At 42.1% G+C, this 17,558-nt stretch overlaps 1 protein-coding gene across 6 annotated transcripts in view; it reads left to right on the top strand.

The window, feature by feature from the left end:
* Positions 1-8,003, top strand: part of PPHLN1 (periphilin 1) — a 231,614-nt gene extending 223,611 nt beyond the window's left edge. For 2 of the 6 annotated variants that reach the window (XM_011936088.1, XM_011936087.1), the window contains one exon: positions 1,119-1,767. In XM_011936088.1, the coding sequence (XP_011791478.1) occupies positions 1,119-1,313 (195 nt within the window). In that variant the 3' untranslated portion in view covers positions 1,314-1,767. Of the gene's footprint in view, positions 1-1,118; positions 1,768-2,459; positions 2,561-5,881; positions 6,200-6,513 lie in introns of those variants that run through there. The other 4 variants (XM_011936084.1, XM_011936086.1, XM_011936083.1 and 1 more) reach the window with 4 other exon arrangements.
* Positions 8,004-17,558: the final 9,555 nt, after the last annotated feature.

Here is a 17,558-nt window from a genome sequence, read left to right as displayed (position 1 = left end):
CATATAAATCTTGTATGTATTTTGTTAGACTCAAACTTAAGAGGTTTTGTCACTGCTAATATAAATGATGTTGTGTTTTAGTTTCAAATTCCATTTGCTCATTACTGGTATGTAGGAAAGCAATTAATTGACTTTTGTGTATTAAAAGATCCTGTGTCCTGCAACCATGCTATACACTTATTAGTTCCAGTGGATTTTGTGTGTGATTTAGAAGTGTGTTGTTTAATCTCCACATATTCTAAGATTTTTCAGCTAGCTTTCTGTTGTTGAGTTCTAATTTAATTCCACTGTGATCTGAAAGCATATTTTATATGATACCTATTATTTCAAATTTAAGGTTTATTTTATGGCCCAGAGTGTTGTCTAACTTGGTTAATAGTCCATGAGAACCTGAGAATAATATATAAAGTTCAAAACAGGTTTCATTGGACCCGAATCAGAATGTCCAGTGCAGGGCTGTATTTCCTCTGGAGGCTCTAGGGAAAATATATTCCCTTGCGTTTCTCAGTTTATAGAGGCCGCCACCTTCCCAAGTAGCTGGGATTACAGATGCGCACCACCACGCCCAGCAAATTTTTTGTATTTTTAGTAGACATGGGGTTTTGCCATGTTGGCCAGGCTAATCTGGAACTCCTGACCTCAAGTGATCCACCTGCTTCCACCTCCCAAATTGCTAAGATAACAGGTGTGAGACATCACACCTGGCCACTAAACAGAATTTGTTATCTGATCATGATACAAAGAATCTAAAGTTAGGGGCTCAGAAACTTTTTTTCTTCCAAACAAATAAATGAACAAAGTCATTGATATGTCTTCCCTAGCCTTTGTTCTTATTCTCATCTCTAGTCTGATGTCCTTTGAATAGACTGCCTTACACTTCTGCATTCAGTAATGTGGTATGTTAATGTTTTCCTTCTCATTCAAGTTGTCAGCAGATCTCAAGGATAGAAGTTTAAGTGGCCTCTGGTAATAGTGACAATGCAAGGGCGAGAAAGGTTCTGCTGTAATATTGTGTCTCTCTTTTAGATGTTGGTGTCATAATTCTGCCAACTCAGTCAGCTAAGTATTTGGCTAGTTATTTTCATTCTCAGCTAACCAGAATGTGTTTTACCTTTTAGGTTTACCGACAAGACTGTGAAACTTTCGGGATGGTGGTGAAAATGCTGATTGAAAAAGATCCTTCATTAGAAAAGTCTATACAGTTTGCATTGAGGCAGAATTTACATGAAATAGGTGAGCGGTGTGTTGAAGAACTCAAGCATTTCATTGCAGAGTATGATACTTCCACTCAAGATTTTGGAGAGCCTTTTTAGATTTATTTTGCTCAGACCAGAAAAAAAAAACAGTTTCTAAAAAATTTTTTTCCTGGATTGTGTAAATCCTTAATATATGGAATTTTTGTGATGCAGCGAAATACTTTATGATAGTTGACCACATTTCAATATTAAATAAACATCTAAAATAGTCTGTTTAAAATGTTTAATTAGAATTTTTGTATTTTTTTTTTTAGAGATGGGGTTTCACCATGTTGGCCAGGCTAGTCTCTAACTCCTGGCCTCAAGTGATCTGCCTGCCTCAGCCTCCCAAAGTGTTGAGATTACAGGCGTGAGCCACCGCTCCCAGCCAACACATGATACCATCTGAAAATGTTAGAATTCTAAGTTGTGATTTTATTGACTTGTTGCTTGCTTTTTCTTAGGCTTTGTAACTTGTAATATGTTAAAGTGTACTATCCTAATAAACTGAATACTTTGGTATCTTAGAGAATATTTGCTTTGAGAATAATTATCATTCAATGATAAAATAGAGCACTTAAATCTCTGAGAGATACCTCAGAAAAAAATCCATTTTTCCAAGTAATGAACTCAGTGTCTTCTATTATAATAATCCTGAAACTCCTGACTCTCTCACTGATGTATGAGACTTAAATAATATCATATACAAGACTAACAAATAGAAGAGGCAATTTGAGGTGGAAGATGTGGGATATTTTAAGTTTGGGACTGTAGGAGACCGATCAGGGTGGTAGGAGAAGCTTTAAGGAAAGACGCAAACCTTCTTGGAAGGCTGGGAGGTTTTGCAAAGCTTCAGAGAATAAAGCTGAAGGCAGCTAATTCTCTTCCCCCGAGGCTGAGGGCGAAGAGTAGGTAACAAGGTAGTGTAAAGAAATGTATCTGGATAAGTTTGTTTAGGGATGTCCTCCGGAACCTAACCTTTGATCATCCAGCAAGACTGCTCCATGCCAAGGAGGGCGGCAGTGTTAATGACCCACAAATCCTGTTGGCTTCAGGCCTTTGGCATTCTGTCTGTACCGAATAAATACAGAATAAATACAAGCAGCGGCTCCAGCTTATCAGGACTGCACTCTCTTTTCGGCTGCGCTAAAGCCAGCAGTCCCCTAGCCATTCTCACGCAAAATACCTGCGTCTGAATACTCCTTTCATCCGTCGCTCGGCCAGAGTCTGCGGGACACACTTGGCAGCAGGTGCCCCCTGTGAGGAACGCTGCAATGGATCATGACGGAATCCCCGAAAACGAAGGTGAAGAGACTGCGCAGTCAGTAAGTCATTGGTGCTCGCTCGGGATTTCCAAGTTCAGGGGAGTACTCAAGCTAGGGTTTCATCATGGTACAACAGCTATCTGCACAACAGAAACAGTATATGAAAGTATTGAAACAACTGCCTAAAGCTAGTGGAGCTTCAGTTTCGCAGGCTCAGTTAAGGGACCTAATGCAAACTGTTGTTTCCCAAAACCCATGGTTCCTAGAAGAAGGCAAGCTGGACCTAGAGCCTTGAGAACAAGTGGGGAGAAATCTTAAACGATATCATACAGAAGGGCAATGGGTCCCAGTAACATCTTTAACATTATGGGCCTTAGTTAAGGCTGCTTTGGTCCAGCTGTACACAGAAGAGCCTAAGAAGGGAAGGGAGGAGGAACCATTACCTTATCGCCTCCTCTTCCTCCCTCAGTCCCCCTTTACCCCCTTTACTGGATAAAGATACCGAAGAGGAAACGGAGGTTTTCCCTGAGCTCCCTCCCCCAATAAATTGGAAAAAAGACAAGGGGTATGCTACAGCTATGGGACCCTGTCTTAGGCAAGCGGCATTAGAAGGGGACCTCTTGGCCTGCCCAGTGATACAAAATTGACAAGGCAATCAAGTATATGAACCATTACTTTTTATGCTTATAAAGAGAGAAGAAAAAGCATTAGAGAAAACGGAGCTGCTGGCCCATTTATAAAAGGATTAATTGAGGCCATAGCAGACAACTTCCATATAACCCTATATGACTGGTCAGCGCTAGCTAAAAACAATTTTAGAGACCAGTCAGTACCTCCCCTAGAGGACAGAATTTGATGAATTATATAAACAGCAAACCTCTTTCTAGTAATAGCTACTGTTACAATTCCTCCCCTATCCCTGACGTGGCTGTCTTAAAATCCTATTTGGGTAGAACAGTGGCCTTTAAAGGGAGAGAAATTACAACAAGCCAATGAATTAGTTGAGGAGCAATTAAAAGCTGGCCATACAGAACCATCAAACAGCCTTTGGAATTTGCTCGTTTTCATCATTCCCCAAAGGTCTGGCAAATGGAGACTTTTGCATGACTTACAAGCTATCAATGCTAATTTGCAATTTATGGGGCCCCTTCAATGGGCTCCCTTCCACTGCAGCAATTCCTCAAGATTGGCCTATAGTTGTTACTGACTTAAAAAACTGCTTTTATACTATTCCCCTTACAGAACAGGACAGAGAAAAATTTGCATTTACAATACCAGCTATCAATAATGAAAGGCCAGCTAACCTATTTCATTGGAAAGTACTTTCTCAAGGAATGCTGAACAGTCCTACCGTGTGTCAGTATTATGTAAATCAGGCTTTGCTGCCCAGTAGAAAAAAATTTCCTAGCTGCAAGATTATTCATTTTTATGGATGATATTTTACTAGCAGCCCCAACGGAGCCAGTACTTTTGAGTTTATATGTCTCTGTTGTAAGGAATACACAGTTAAGAGATTTAATCATAGCACCTGAAAAAGTAAAAGGTACAGATGTCCTCACCTTAGAAGTATCTTGGATACATACTAGCTTCCTGGTCAATAAGACCTCAAAAGGTTAAATTAAATACTAGCAACTAACATACCTTAAATCATTATCAAAAATTTCTAGGCAATATTAACTTTCTTCACACCACCTTGGGCATAACTACTGATAAATTACAAAACCTGTTTTCTAGCCTAAAAGGCAATATAGCCCTAGACTCTCCCAGGTATTTAACCCCCACAGCAAAAAGAGAAATTGAGGAAATCAAGCTATTTCTCAGAGGCAGCTAGATTGCATAGACCCACAATACTCAGTCCAACTGTTTGTTTTTCCTATTAAGCATTTCCCCTACGGGATTAATAGGACAAATGGCCCTGGGGCTACACTTCCTAGAATAGGGTTTTTTGCTCACATACTGGGACTAAAACACTATCTCCCTATTTCCAGCTAATTAGTAAAGTCATCTATACAGTCAGCAGATGATGCAGTCAGTTGCTAGGTCATGACCCTGATGTCATAAGAATCCCCTTGAGTAAAAAACAATTCGAAGCAGTCTTGCCCCTATCTCTAGACCTTCAAATAGCACTCTCTGATTATGCAGGCCATATAAAACATGCCCTTCCTGCTGACAAACTACTTCAGTTCTTATCTAGTACTCCTGTAGTTATGCCTACAAAAGTAGTTCCCTCCCCCATACCTAACTCTGTAATGCTTTTTACTGATGACTCTCATAAAAATGGAAAAGCGGCTATCTGGTGGAAACCACATAACTCCCTCACTCCATCTAGGTTTACTAGTACTCAGAGAGCTGAGATTGGAGCCTTAATATTGGCCCTAGAATCTTTTTCCGTTCAGCCCATCAGTATTATTAGTTACTCTGCTTACTCTGTTTATTTATTGCAGAACCTTGAAACAGCCCTCATTAAGTCTATTCTCGAGCCCACCCTGTGTGCCTTTTTTCTTTGACTTCAGCAACTGCTAGATCAATGTACACATTCTATTTTTATCACACATATTTGAGCCCACAGCTCACTGCTTGGCCCACTGGATTATGGCAGTGATCAAGCAGACCTGCAAGTTATGATGTCACTGCTTAACCAAGCCATCCAATCACATCAGTTTTTCCACCAAAATTAGAGAAACTTAACTACACAATTTCAACTTACCCAAAGACTAGCTAAACAAATTATCCTGTAAATGCCCAGATTGCTGCCTCACAAGCATGTCCCCTCCTTCAACAGGTGTTAACCCTAGAGGACTAGAACCTAATCAGTTATAGCAAAGAGATGTTATACATGTCCCTGAATTTGGAAAACAAAGATATGTACATGTATCCATTGATACCTGTTCTCACCTAATTAGCACACATGCTCTTCCTGGAAAGTCCACCCGATCTGTCATTAAACATCTTCTTTTAACTTTTATGTTTATGGGGCAGCCCACTAAAATTAAAACTAATAAGGGTCCGGCTTATGCCAGCTCACAGTTTCAACAATTTTGTCACACTTGGAGTGTCCAGCACTCCACAGGCATCCCGTATAACCCCCAAGGACAGGCTATAGTAAAACGTGCCCACTTCACCCTTAAAAATATGCTCAGAAAACAAAAAAGGGAGACTATGAGTAAAGACCCTGAAACACTACGAGCACAAGCCTTGTTTACCCTTAATTTCTGAAATTTAGATGATAAATTTCAATCAGCTATAGAAAAGCACTTTGCTAAAACTTCTCAAGACATAAAACCACAGTTTTATGGAAAGATGTAAATAGTAATATATGGCTTGGTCCAAATGTTTTGCTAACATGGGGAAGAGGATATGCTTGTGTTCACACCCCCTCAGGCCCTCTTTGGATTCCAGCACGATGCATCAAACCATACCATAGTGGGGCTAGGACCCAACCTGGTACCAGAAATGAAGGAAACGACCCCGCAGGCCCCACAGCCCCTGCAGCCCCCACAGCCCCCACAGGCCCGGAAGAAACGGGTTCGTCGGATGACACAGCTTCGTCGGACGACAGGAGCCCCAGACATTACCTGGGGGATGCTGAAGAAGACAACTCAGGAGGCTGAGCGAATCCTGCTCCGAACACAGACACCATTCACTCCGGAAAATTTGTTCCTTGCTATGCTCTCTGTTGTACATTGCAACTCGCGTAAGGTATTAATCCTTTTTGTTCTCTCACTTTACCTGTTACCTGTACCTGCTATACCCTATTAAGCCCATTTTCTAAATCTGCCTTTTTTTTCAGCCCTATTACTTAGGCAGACATCCCCTTCCCAGCTTCTAACTGTGACTTTTTAGCTAGGAGGGATTAACATACCCCCAGTGGGGTTCCTCAGTAACAGCCATATGGAAGGATATGCAAAAACATCTCTCCTAGGTAGACCCCCACTCCTGGGGGTCACTTCTTAATTAGAAAAGAATATTACTAATTATACTCATGTTTGTCTCTTGTTGTTTACTAATTCTAGGATGTAAAGCCGGAAAACAAGCAGTAACTGCTATGCCTGACAAAACTGTTGCTGCACACATCTGTAGTCGTCAATCAACAAAACCTGATGCAAAAAACAGAAAAGGGGTGATGTAGGAGATTGGTCAGGGTGGTAGGAGACGCTATAAGAAAAGATGCAATTGGAAGGCGGGGAGGTTTTCCAAAACTTCGGGAGAGAATAAAGCTGAAGGCAGCTAATTCTCGTACCCTGAGGCTGAGGGCGAACAGTAGGTAACAAGGGTGTGTAAAGGGATTTATCTAGATAAGTTTGTTTACTTATGTCCTCCAGAAACCCTGCGAGACTCCTCCCTGCAAAGGGGAGGCGACAGCGTTCATTACTCACAAATTGTGTTGGCTTCAGGCCTTTGGTATTGTGTCTGTACTGAATAAATACAAATGGCTCCAGCTTATCAGGACTGCACTCTCTTTTTGGCTGCACTATAGTCGGCAGTCCCCTAGCCATTCTCACACAGAATACCTGTGTCAGAATACTCATTTCATCCATCGCTCAGCCAGCGTCTTCAGGACAGACTTGGCATGGGACTTGTCCAAAAAAATTCTGATCAAAAGAGGAAAATTTTGGAATATGCCAGGAATAGTGGAATTTTATTTATTCTATTTTTTATAGGCCCATACTCTCCATCTCCAGAAACAAGATGATTGTAACATGTCCATGATTAAACTATTGGCAGATTATTGCTGTGTTAATCTCTGTAGTCCAATGAGTTCTTTGTTCTGTTCTGCTGCCTTTTACAGGTTCTTGTCCTTTCAAAAGTGTTCTTGAAAGAAACAAAGCGAATAGGCAGTTAGCACAGCACAGCTACCCCTTACTAAGCAGTCTGTGGAAATGACCCCTCATCCAAATCACGGGTTAGTTAAGAATCTAACTGGGACAATTAAGATATTCCACTCACTTCCTGGTCACTTCAGCAGCCTAGTGGCATTGAGCCAAAATATACAATTCTGTGTTATTAGTGAGGAAACTTTAAAACTCATGTTTGTTATTACTTACTACCCAATTTCATTATCCTCCCTTCCTCTTTCCATTTCTATTCTCTCTCACTTGAATTCTGGCATTATTTTTAGTGGCCTCTACTGATAATACCTACCCTAGAGTACATAAAAATTATATTAAAAGAGGAAGTAGTAGTATGCATAATTTTAACAGATTCTATAACGGGTGCCTCAAAATATGTATTGTGCCATTCCGCAAATTTAAAAACTAATTGAGGACACTAATTATTTTTTTTAATTTTCTAAATGAGACCACCTTGGATTTTTATTTTTGCCATTTAGATGTTTATACTTATTTAACTTTAATAAAACATAAGCCAAGCTAAATCCCAAATGACAACTCTGGTATTCTTCCCTTATATGAGCAGTGATTTTATTTGTTACCCACCTTAGATAGACTAAGAAAGTTCTAGTCTTGTTTTTCCTTCTCCCTGCTTCCCTGGGGTTTTTCCTTACAAGTTTAAAAACAAAACTTGAGAAACTACCAAAGGCGCAGGAGTTGTTCACTTTGTTGAAATTCATTAAATTAGAGAAGTCTCACTAACAGATGTATTTAAATATAGATACAACAGATAATTTCTTTTTCTCCCCTTTCCCCAAATTACAGTCAGCATTTAAAGCTGTTTATGGCTTGCCATCAGCATTATTCTGGTAGGCTTGTTAGTGCTAAAATCTGTTTGGGTTTTTTTTTTTTTTTTTTTGCCTCTTAAAGTCTAATTTTAGGATGGATTAATTCAGATGTTTACCAGAGTGTATATTTTACACAGTGTTCTTGATTAAAAAGACTTGTTTGTAAATTATTCATTTTTTTTGCATATGCCCAGTTGGTGTGATAAAATGTTCATTGTCTTACCATAAAGCCTTGGTTACCAACAGGCAGAATGTAGATATTGTAAAGCTTTTTGTGAATTTTAAAAGTGCAAAATAAAGCAACCACGTTTAAGTAGATTGTCTTTTTTCTTAACAGGCTTAATGCATTTTGCTAAAATGTGGGCTTTATTACTCTCTACTGCAAGATTACTTCTTAGTCTTCAGTTTACTTACTCAGCAGCAGGATAGAGGAGGTGTAAGAACTGAGAAACTACAGCAGTGCCCCCCCTCTTCTGACTTTGCTTTCCATGGTATAAGTAAACCATGGCTACTATTGGCCAAAAATATTAGATGGAAAATTTCAGAACAACTTGTAAGTTTTCAACTGTGTGCCATTCTGAATGAAATCTTGCAGCACCAGGCTTTGTCCCACCTGGCACGTGAATCATCCCTTTCTCTAGTGTATCCACACTGTACACACTACCCACCTGTTAGTCATCTGTGCCATTTACTCCTGACATCCAGCCATTGACTATGTCATGGTTCCATGATCCAGGATCACCCAAAGCAGATGATCCTCCTTCTGATAGTAGTGCTCATGCCTGTAATCCCAGCACTTTGGGAGGCCAAGGCAGGTGAATCACTTGAGGTCAGGAGTTCAAGCCCAGCTTGGCCAACATAGTGAAAGCCCCGTCTCTACTAAACATACAAAAATTAGCCGGGCTTGGTGGTGGGCGCCTGTAATCCCAGCTACTTGGGAGGCTGAGCCATGAGAATCGCTTCAACCCGGGAGGCTGAGGCTGCAGTAAGCCAAGATCACTCCAGCCTGGGTGACAGAGCCAGACCCTGTCTTAAAAAATGAAAGTCAGTAGTAGCCTCACACTGTGTCACAATGCCTGCGTCACCCACCTCACTTCATCTCACCATGCAGGCATTTTACCATCTCACATCCCATCATCAGAGGAAGAGTTGTTTACAGTATATTGTTAAAATTGTTCTATTTTATTGTTGTTAATCTCTTACTGTGCCTAATTTATAAATTAACCTTTACCCTAGGTGTATATGCATAGGAAAAACCTGGTATATGTAGGGTTTGGTATTATCCATGGTTTAAGGCATCCACTGGGGGCCTTCGAGCATATTCTCCACACATAGGGGGCGCTACTGTATTCACTTTGGTGACTTAGGGAGTCTTGACTTCTGAGAAGCAGTTAAGAAAGGTAGCGCATGATACAGTAGTACTCAGTAGTTGTGTAATTATGAATCTGAATTTCAAAGAATTGTAGGATTAAGATCCTCTATCTTTGTAGTAACTCCTGGAGGGCAGGAAACTTGTCTTTGGGACTCCAGTTCTTAACCATAGTTTGGAACGTAGGAGACACTCAATATTTGTTCACTTAAAGGTGGCTTCACAAAGGAAATTATATTTGACCCCTAGGTCTTGGAGGAATATGACTTATTCAGGCAGAGAATAAGTTCATAAGGTAGAGATTTCTATTTATTAGAAATCCAGGAGGAGGGAAAGGGGTCCTCTGTCCTGAAGCTGTGTGCTGAAGATGATGGGATGAAGGTGGGAAAAGGTAAGTTGAGAGCAGAATGCAAAGGATGTTAAATGTTTATAGCTTATTTAGCCTTTCTGTCCTACTTAAGAATGAAATTTGGAAACATACCTATGTAGTGTTCTTACAAGAGACGTGGATTTCTCATAGCCCTCAGCAACTTCACAGATCTAGAACCTCTCGAAGGAAGGGGAGGCCAGATCTCCTTAAGGAAAGACTCTGCTATACTGCCAAAATATATTTTGGTTTCAGCTTCACTTCAGAGTTTCCTGTAATGGATCCTGAGCTCCAGGGAAGTCTCTGACAGTTCTTTGGCAAAAGTTTTGGAGATGGTGATCTGATCATCTCTGAAGTATTCATTCTAGACAACATTCAGTGCTGCCAGCAGCCAGCCACGCAGGTTGCTTTATAGCTGTAACACTGCTCAGGCTGGCTCGTGGAGTTCCTGAGAATAACTCTCTGCTTGCCAGGTCAAGGCTTGTGGGTTGTGCGTGGTGTATTTGTCACTTACTTCCTGCCAGTTCTCTTTGAGAGAACTGTTACCCAATTCAGTGGGGGGGGGGGGAAGGGTAGGGGTGGACCAGTAACTGAGGTAGTTACCACAATCTGTTCTCCCATTTTTTTCCATGGTAATAGGGGTTGACATTGAATAACATGTCTGCCTAACTGGGGCTATATTTGCTGTTTTCCTTGTAGTTTTAGGTGTGATGAAGCAACTAAGTTTTTTGGAATTTGAGTGGAAATGCTGCTAATTCCAGGTTAGGAACCTGATGACAGTGACTGTACCTCCTCTGCTCTTTTATCCCCTCCCAAAAGTAGCCATAGCAATGCAGCCTTGATTTTTTTTTTTTGCAGAGCCACAAGATGGAAGGAACCTGCATAACCACATGGAATCACGAGTGAACTGTTATATGAGAGCAGAATAAATGTCTTTATTCTTTAAGCCATGTTTTTGTTTGGTTTCTTGTTATAGCAGCTTACTTTTTGCTCAAACTTGATTATTTTTGTCAAATAACATCTAAGCATTCACTTCACTGATGTAGGCCCTAAGCAGACCGCACCACTCCTGCTTTTCCATTATAATGGAAATCTTGGGGTAAGGGACTGCTTCTAAAAAAGCTTTGAATTAAGAGTTTTAATCTGTCTTTTAAATCTTCATAAGTATTGTTACAGCCTTGTGAACATTTGTATAGCAGCAGACACAGCCTCATTATATAGCATGTTGTTTTTTCAGCTCTGTTCCCACAGATTGATTTTTTGTGTGTGTGAATTTTTTTGAGGCAGGGTCTTACTCTGTTGTTCAGGCTGGAGTGCACTGGCGCAATCTCAGCTCACTGGAACCTCCGTCAGACTCAAGCAGTCCTCCCACCTCAGCCTTCTGTGTAGTTGAGACCACAGGCACGTGTACCACCACACCCGGCTAATTTTTGTATTTTTTGTAGAGATGGGGTTTTGCCATGTTGACAAGGCTGGTCTCGAACTCCTGATCTCAAGTGATCCGCCCGTCTCGGCCTCCCAAAGTGCTAGGATTATAGGTGTGACCACACCCAGCCAAGTGTTTGTTGTTGTTTTTTTTTTTAATGGGGAAAAAACTTTAAAACCTTAGACAATTTTAGTGATAAGGCTGTAGCATTAGAATACCATTGGCCAGGCATCCGGGCATGGTGGCTGAAGTGAGAGGATCACTTCAGCCCAGGGGTTGGAGGTTGCAGTGAGCCAAGATCATGCCACTGCACTCTAGCATGGGCAAGAGAGACTGTCTCAAAAAAAAAACAAACATACTTATATTCTGCTAATCTGCTACTTTTGTATACTATATTGGATGTCTTTTAAAATATTTTAGGTTTAATATACTAAATATTTTATAGAATTCTGAGAAGCACCAAATTATTCCATTATTTGACTATCTGAATCTTGCTATGTTATCTAGGCTGGTTTCAAACTCCTGGGCTCAAGCGATCTTCCTGCCTTGGCCTCCCAGAGAGGGGCTCCCAAAGCACTGGGATTACAGGCGTGAGCTGTAATGCCTGGGCTGGAGCTGTTTTAGAAAACACCATTGTGATTGGTAAGGAGGAGCTGCTGGGGGGTAAGTAGAACAGGGACTTCCAGCTCCCAAAGCCACAGCACAGCCGGGGACTCAGTCTCTTTGGCTGCTGCACCAGAACACATGGAGTTTGAGATGTGCCATTTAAGTAGAATGAATCTGGTAATTTAACTCTCCTATTTAGGAACCAACATTAATTAAATGTAGCACCTTTTCAGCTTTGCTTACAACATATTCAGAGATTCAAGACTAAGATTGCTGCTGATAGCACTCTGAGGTAGGGAAAAAAATCTTACTTTTCCTCCTGGTAACTGGGGAGAAATAATGTGGAGTAAAATATCTTGCCCTCCACATACTCTGTAATTGTCTCCAAACTGTCTACTTAATGGCAATAAAGCCAACTTGAAGCATATGCACTGATAGGGAAATAACCATCCCCAAGCTTCTTTTTTCTTTCTTTCTTTTTTTTTTTTTTTTTTGTGACAGTCTTGTTCTGTCACCCAGGCTGGAGTGCGATGGTGCTATCCTGGCTCACTGCAACCTCTGCCTTCCAGGTTCAAGCGGTTCTCCTGCCTCAGCCTTCCGAGTAGCTGGTACTACATGCATGTGCCACCACGCCTGGCTGATTTTTGTATTTTTGGTAGAAATGGGGTTTCACCATGTTGGCCAGGCTGGTCTCAAACTCCTGACCTCAAGTGATCCGCCCACCTTAGCCTCCCAAAGTGCCAGGATTACAGGTGTGAGCCACCCTGCCTGGCCTGCTTCTTTATTTAGTTTAACCTCTTCCCCACCCCACGTCCCAAACATTAATATATATTTTTAAAAGACCCTCTTTAAAGTTCCCAACTCCCATAATCCATGGTCTTTGAGGGTGGGGGTAGGGTTCCATCCTTTAAGGAATCCTTGCCAGGCAAATATGTTGGTAAGTGTAAGGGAAGAGAAACGACACTTTATACTGAGTAGGAAGACTCCTGCTGACCTAATAAATTCAGTCCAGTCACCACAGAAGACTGAGGCTGGAAGGAAGCCTTTGAGCTGGTCTAGTACTCTCATTTTACAGAGTGGAAATGGTCAGAGCACTTAACCTGCATGAGCTAATGAGAGAGGAGGGTCTCCTAACCTACATCTGAATCCTGATGTCCAGGTGTGCTTCGCACCAGCCACAAGGCAAGATCAGCTTTGTGGTGGATTTCTATCGGACTAGGAATTGCCTTTCCCAATGGCAACTGCTTGGCTCAGTTTTTGAAAAGTGCTAAAACAATTATTAACATTATCGGCCGGTCATAGTGGCTCACGCCTGTAATCCCAGCACTTTGGGAGGATGAGGCGGGTGGATCACTTGAGGTCAGGATGTTTGAGACCAGCCTGGCCAACATGGTGAAACCCTATGTCTACTAAAAATACAAAAATTAGGTGTGGTGGTGAGTGCCTGTAATCTCAGCTACTTGGGAGGCTGAGGCAGGAGAATCACTTGAACCTGGGAGGCAGAGGTTGCAGTGAACTGAGACCACACCATTGTACAACAAGAGTGGAACTCTGTCTCCAGGAAAAAAAAAAAAAAAAAAAATTCATACTTTTTTTTTAAGAGATGGGGTCTGTCACCCAGGCTGGAGTGTAGTGGTGTGATCATAGCTCACTGCAGCCTCAAACTCCTGGCCTCAAGCCATCCACTCGCCTCAGCCTCTCAAAGTGCTGGGATTACAGGCATGAGCAACCACACCTGGCTTAAGGTTCGTATTCCTAATTGTACTATTACCATTGTCTGGAATCTAATGATTTGACAGTATGTCGCAAGTTGTTTTGAAAGCTGGCGTAACAGCACCTTGTGCATATAGTAATAGACATGTGAAATTTCTTTTCTAAAAAGAAAAGTTGAGGCTGAAGCTGATCCCTTAAATGGTAATGTTTGATCAGCTACTTGGGTCTGTTCAAACAGAATGAATTGGCTCTAATCCTGTGGCCAAGTCTATTTATACACTCAATGTCTTACTTTTCCTCCATATTCTCTACCCAAACCATTTTGAAAGCCACGCTTAGCCTGGCATGGTGGCGTACCTCTGTAGTCCCAGCTACTTGCCAGGCTGAGGTAGGAGGATCACCTGAGCTCAGGAATTTGAGGCTGCAGTCATCCCAACACTGCACTGCAGCCTAGTTGGCAGGGTGAGACCTCATCTCTTTAAAAAAAGAAAAAGCCATCCTTAAGCCTTATTCCCCCAGTAAAGTTTATGATTCTATAACCTCAGCAAAATGTGAGCTCAGAGATGCAAAATTCAGTTATTTCTGCACATTTCTCCATGGCCCAGTTTACCTGGAAGCCTTTCTAATGGTGTGTGAGTTTACAGAAAACCCATGTGACTATACAGGAGCATGCCTTCTGTTTTTAGACTGTTCCGGTGAATGGCTGGAGAATCTAACCAGGCAATTAGCAATTTTCTCATTTGACTTAATTAAAAATGGTTTTATCATAATTGCATTACTAAGATTGAATTGATGAGACTTTTATGGAATTTTCTTGGATCCCAATAGATTTTCTTCTTCATGCATCCAAAAAGGTCACTTTTATTTTATTTTATATTTTATTTTTTTTTCTATTTTATTTTATTTTATTTGTGCTAGAGTTTTACTCTGTTGCCCGGGCTGAAGTGCAGTGGCACAATCTCGACTCACTGTAACCTCTGCCTCTCAGGTTGAAGCGATTCTCCTGCCTCAACCTCCTGAGTAGCTGGGACTACAGGCATAGGCCACCACAGCTGGCTAATTTTTGTATTTTCAGTAGAGACAGGGTTTCACCATGTTGGCCAGGCTGGTCTCGAACTCCTGACCTCAGGTGATCCACCTGCTTCAGCCTCCCAAGTGCGGGAATTACAGGCGTGAGCCACTGCACCTGACTAAAGGACACATGTATTTCTATAAACAAGAATTAGTTGTGCCTCCCCTCAACAGTTCTAAGAGATAAGGGAATCAGCTCTAGACTACTGAAATTATAACTCAGGGGTTGGAGACTGGCTAATGACAGGCTCATTTTTGTTCAACAATGTTTCAGAAACATTTACATTTGTTGCTAGCATTTAAAAGCTGGGAGATGCCTACAAAAATTCACATTTCTGGTATCTTTTGAAAAATCTGATGGTCAAGCAATATTGTTTTTCCATGGCAGTAGTTGGGAGTTTATTAGAAAACAGCAGCCCAAGAAACCAAAGTGTGCCTACACTGTTAAAAACTGTTCTGAGGCTGGGCGCGGTGGCTCACGCCTGTAATCCCAGCAGTTTGGGAGGCTGAGGCAGGTCAATCACCTGTGGTCAGGAGTTCGAGACCAGCCTGGCACATGATGAACCCTCCTCTCTACTAAAAATACAAAAATTAGGCGTGGTGGCACACGCCTGTAATCCCAGCTACTTGGTAGACTGAGGCAGGAGAATCACTTGAACCCAGGAGGCAGAGGCTGCAGTGAGCCGAGACTGCACCACTGCACTCCAGCCTGGGCAACAGAGTGAGACTCTGTCTCAAAAAAAAAAGGTTGTGAAATCGGCTGCTTCAAGTGCAGTGGTGGTTTACGACTAGTTGGTCACAACCAGTTACAGATTTCTTTGTTCCTTCTCCACTCCCACTGCTTCACTTGACTAGCCTTCTTAAAAATAATCATCATCATCATCATCATAAATGGTTCTGAAATCCTCTAGGCACTGCTGAAATATGTCCATCCAATACTTCCAGCAGAATTTAAAGCCCGGGGTCCCATCACCCAAACTGAAAGGGACCCATGCCATACATGCAGATCTGGCAGTCTCGGGTACCCATTCCAATTTCACTACCCTTTTCATAAGACACATGATTTGTGTCTGAAGTGAGAGGGTTAGACAGCAAATGACATCTCCTTTCTCTTCTGGTACTTTTGTAACTCAGGAACTATTTAATAGAAAGCAGAGTATAGGCTGGATGCGGTGGTTCACGCCTGTAATCCCAGAACTTTGGGAGGCCGAGGCGGGTGGATCACGAGGTCAAGTGTTTGAGACCAGCCTGGCCAATATAGTGAAACCCCATCTCTACTATAAATACAAAAAATTAGCTGGATGTGGTGGCGGGCGCCTGTAATCCCATCTACTCGGGAGGCTGAGGCAGGAGAATCGCTTGAACCTGGGAGGTGGAGGTTGTAGTGAGCCGAGTTTGCGGTACTGCACTCCAGCCCAGACGATAATGGGAGAAAAAAAAAAGAAAAAACAAAGCAGAGTATACAGAGCAGCAACAAATGCACACACGAAATTAATCCTTTTTTTGGAATCTTTTTAACCGACCTGAAAGGATTTCCCACTGACTTTTTGCCAGTATTCTTCCATAAGACTTCCGCAAAGTGTTCTCCAGTGACTGCTGAGAAGTGAGGAAAATGCAACTGTTAAGGTTCTGCTTCACCTGCGTAGAGATTAGATGCGGCGTTTTTTTTTTTTTTTTTTTTTTGAGAGGGAGTCTCACTCTGTCACCGTGGCTGGAGTGCAGTGGCGTGATCTCGGCTCACTGCAACCTTCACCTCCCGGGTTCAAGCGATTCTCCTGCCTCAGCCTCCCGAGTAGCTCAGATTAACAGACGCCTGCCGCTACGCCCAGCTAATATTTTTGTATTTTTAGTAGAGATGGCGTTTCACCATGTTGGCCAGGTTGGTCTCGAACTCCTGACTTAGTGATTCGCCCGCCCCCACCTCCTAAATTGCTAGGATTACAGGCGTGAGTCACCGTGCCTGGCCAGTTGCAGCGTTTTAACATTTGATATTTATCAGGCTAAGCGCGGTGGCTCACACCTGTAATCCCAGCATTTTGGGAGGCCCAGGTGGGCAGATTACCTGAGGTCGGGAGTTCAAGACCAGTCTGACAACGATGGAGAAACCCCGTCTCTACTGAAAATAACAAAATTAGCTGGGGTGGTAATCCCAGCTACTTGGGAGGTTGAGGCAGGAGAATAGCTGGAACCCAAGAGGTCGAAGTTGCAGTGAGCCAAGATCTCGCCACTGCACTCCAGACTGGGCAACGAGCGAAACTGTCTCAAACAAAACAAAACAAAACAAAAAAAATCATATTTATCTCAAGACCCAATTTTGGAGTTTAGTGACTGACCAGATACTTTGAACTCTTGTTAAGTAGATCTAGTAACAACTTTGAGTAACTGGGATGGGCCAGGGGCGGAACGATATGGTTTGGCTCTGTGTCCCCATCCAGATCTCATCTCTGTCATCCCCACCTGTGGAGGGAAGGAAATGATAGGATTATGGGGCCAGTTCCCCCATTCTGTTGTCGTGATAGTGAATTCTCATGAGATCTGATGGTTTTATAACGGGTCTCTTCCCCCTTCGCTTCCTTCACAGAGTCTCTCCATCTGCTGCCATGTAAGACATTTGCTTTACCTTCTGCCATGATTACGTTTCCTAAGGCCTCCCCAGCCGTGCGGAACTGGGTTAGACCCCTTTCCTTATAAATTACCCAGTCTTGGCAGTTATTTGTAGTAATGTGAGAACAGACTAAGACAGCAACTATAGGCTTTATTTTCTTGCCAATTCTTTACAGAACTGTAAGGCAGTTGCTTCCTTCTTCCTTTGTAGATAATCTTCTGTTA

Source organism: Colobus angolensis, unplaced genomic scaffold (genome assembly GCF_000951035.1).
Source record: "Colobus angolensis palliatus isolate OR3802 unplaced genomic scaffold, Cang.pa_1.0 Scaffold150, whole genome shotgun sequence".
Lineage (NCBI taxonomy): Eukaryota > Metazoa > Chordata > Mammalia > Primates > Cercopithecidae > Colobus > Colobus angolensis.
This window is presented reverse-complemented; position numbering and strand designations above follow the sequence as displayed.